The following is a 2,622-nucleotide window of genomic DNA, read 5'->3' as shown; positions in this document are numbered from 1 at the left end:
CTTGTGTCCCGTTTAGGCTGACATCTTCAAATTCCATTCTAACTTCCTGCTTTTCGACCTCAAGTCGCCTTTTTCGGGTTTTTAGCATAAGCCTCTCCCTTTAGGTACGAGCTGCCTTTTTCGGGTTTTCAGCACGAACCCCTTACGTTTTTTTTTTTAAGCATAGTACTTCTTCACCGCATCCACATTTATCGGATTAGGTAAATCTCCCCCACCCATGTCAGCCAAAATCAAAGCTCCTCCTGAAAAAGCCTTCTTTACCACGTATGGCCCTTCCCAATTCGGAATCCACTATCCCCGAAAATTAGTTTGATTAGGGAGTATTCTCTTGAGAGCCAACTCTCCTTCTCGAAACTGCCTGGGATGAACTTTTTTCTCATATGCTCGAATCATCCTTCGTTGGTACATCTGACCATGACAAAGAGCCGCAAGCCTTTTCTCTTCAATCAGATTCAATTGCTCGTAGCGGAAACGGACCCACTCAGCATCTTCCAATTCTGTTTCCATCAACACTCTCAATGATGGGATTTCTACTTCAACAGGTAGAACTGCTTTTGTACCATACACTAATGAGTACGGAGTTGCCCCGGTGGAGGTACGCACAGAAGTTCGATATGCATGCAAGGCAAAAGGAAGCTTCTCATGCCAGTCTTTATAAACTTCAGTCATCTTTTCGACAATCTTTTTGATATTTTTGTTGGCTGCCTCTACCGCTCCGTTCATCTTCGGACGGTAAGTCGTCGAGTTATGATGCTTGATCTTGAATTTAGTGCAAACCTCTTTCACCATCGCACCATTCAAATTGCTTGCATTATTAGTAATGATCTTTTTCGGCAGCCCATATCGACATATGATCTCCTTTTGAATGAACCTGCACACCACCTTTTGTGTCACATTAGCATAGGAAGCTGCTTCTACCTATTTCGTGAAATAATCAATGGCCACCAATATGAATCGATATCCATTAGAGGCTTTTGGCGTAATAAGTCCAATCACATCCATTCCCCACACTGCAAATGGCCAAGGTGCTGTGAAAACGTGCAATGGGGCTAGTGGAGCATGGATTCTATCAGCCTATACTTGACACTTGTGGCATTTTCGAGCAAAGTTTATGCAGTCTGATTCCAATGTCAACCAATAGTAACCAGCTCTCATAATTTGTCTAGCCAACATATGTTCATTAGCATGAGCTCCACAAGTTCCTTCGTGGACTTCTTTCATTATTTTGTTGGCTTCCGCAACATCCACGCATCTCCAGAGTACTTGATCTCGACTCCTTTTGTAGAGCACTTCTCCGCTAAGGAAGAAACTCATTGCTAATCTTTTAAGAGTTCGCTTGTCATTGTTCGTGACATTCTCAAGATATGCCTGGTGTTTGATGTATTGCATGATATCATGATACCACGGCTTACCATTAACCTCTTCTTCAACATTCAAGCAGTGTGCGAAGACTTCACGGACTTCTAAATCAAAAGGGCGTACATCAGCCGCCTCTTTTATTTTGAACATCGCTGCGAGGGTGGCCAAAGCATCAGCAATCTGATTCTCTTCTCGAGGCAAATGGTTGAAGCTGATTTTTTTGAACTGTTTGCTTAATTCTGTAACCAGCTTTTTATATGGAACTAGATTAGAATCTCTAGTTTCCCATTCGTCTCTCATTTGACATATCACTAAAGTCGAATCTCCGTAAACATCTATCGCGTCAGCCTTCATCTCAATTGCTGCTTGTAATCCCATTACCAACGCCTCATACTCCGCCATATTGTTAGTACAATTGAAATTCAATCTCGCCGTGACTGGATAGTACTTTCCATTTGGAGAAATCAACACTGCCCCGATTCCGTGCCCCAAAGCATTGGATGCTCCATCAAAGTACACCTTCCATGGATTAAGTTCATTGGGACCACCATTTTTTATGTGCAAGACGGCCATCAAATCTTCATCTGAAAAATCAAAACTTACAGATTCATAATCCTTATTAGCTCGATTTGCAAGGAAATTAGCGATGACGCTCCCTTTGATTGATTTTTGGGACACATACACAATGTCATACTCAGACAATAGAACTTGCCATCGAGCTACTCTTCCAGACAGGCAGGGTTTTTCAAAGATATACTTGATGGGATCTAATTTCGCCACCAACCATGTTGTGTGATACAACATATACTGTCGGAGCCTCTAGGCGGTCCATGCTAGTGCACAACACATCTTTTCGAGCGCAGAATATTTGGACTCATACTCCATGAACTTCTTGCTCAAGTAATATACGGCCCGTTCTTTCTTCTCGGTTCCATCATGTTGTCCCAACACACATCCCATAGAATTCTTGTTCACAGTCAAATACAAAATAAGAGGTTTGCCGGCCATCCGTGGCACCAACACCGGTGGATTTGTGAGATATTCTTTGATTTTATCAAAGGTTATTTGACATTCTTCATTCCATTCTCCTGGGTCTCGTTTTCGAAGTAGCTTGAAGATTGGATCACATTTGCAGGTGAATTGGGATATCAATCGAGCAATATAATTCAACCTCCCTAAAAATCCTCTCACTTCTTTTTACGTTTTGGGAGGTGGTAGCTCTTGAATAGCTCGTATTTTATCCGGGTCCACTTCAATTATTTT

General features: G+C 42.1%; 1 protein-coding gene across 1 annotated transcript; it reads right to left on the bottom strand.

Annotated features, from left to right (window-relative positions):
• On the bottom strand, nt 292-2,163 carry LOC108661426. Its single transcript, XM_018118272.1, has 2 exons — nt 1,081-2,163; nt 292-918 (listed from the first exon to the last, which is right to left on the bottom strand). The coding sequence occupies exons 1-2, from the start codon at nt 2,161-2,163 to the stop codon at nt 292-294; spliced, it is 1,710 nt and encodes a 569-aa protein (XP_017973761.1).

Source organism: Theobroma cacao, chromosome 1 (assembly GCF_000208745.1).
Source record: "Theobroma cacao cultivar B97-61/B2 chromosome 1, Criollo_cocoa_genome_V2, whole genome shotgun sequence".
NCBI lineage: Eukaryota > Viridiplantae > Streptophyta > Magnoliopsida > Malvales > Malvaceae > Theobroma > Theobroma cacao.
Note: the sequence above shows the minus strand (reverse complement) of the source record. Positions and strands in the feature narration are given on the sequence as shown.

What these genes read in the sequence shown, in the direction of transcription:
- LOC108661426 (XM_018118272.1), bottom strand. Translation starts at nt 2,163, where the DNA reads ATGTTGTATCACACAACATGGTTGGTGGCGAAATTAGATCCCATCAAG. An exon ending in GAAAATGCCACAAGTGTCAA is followed by an intron (nt 919 to 1,080) that starts GTATAGGCTGAT and finishes TTCACGAAATAG; the next exon opens with GTAGAAGCAGCTTCCTATGC.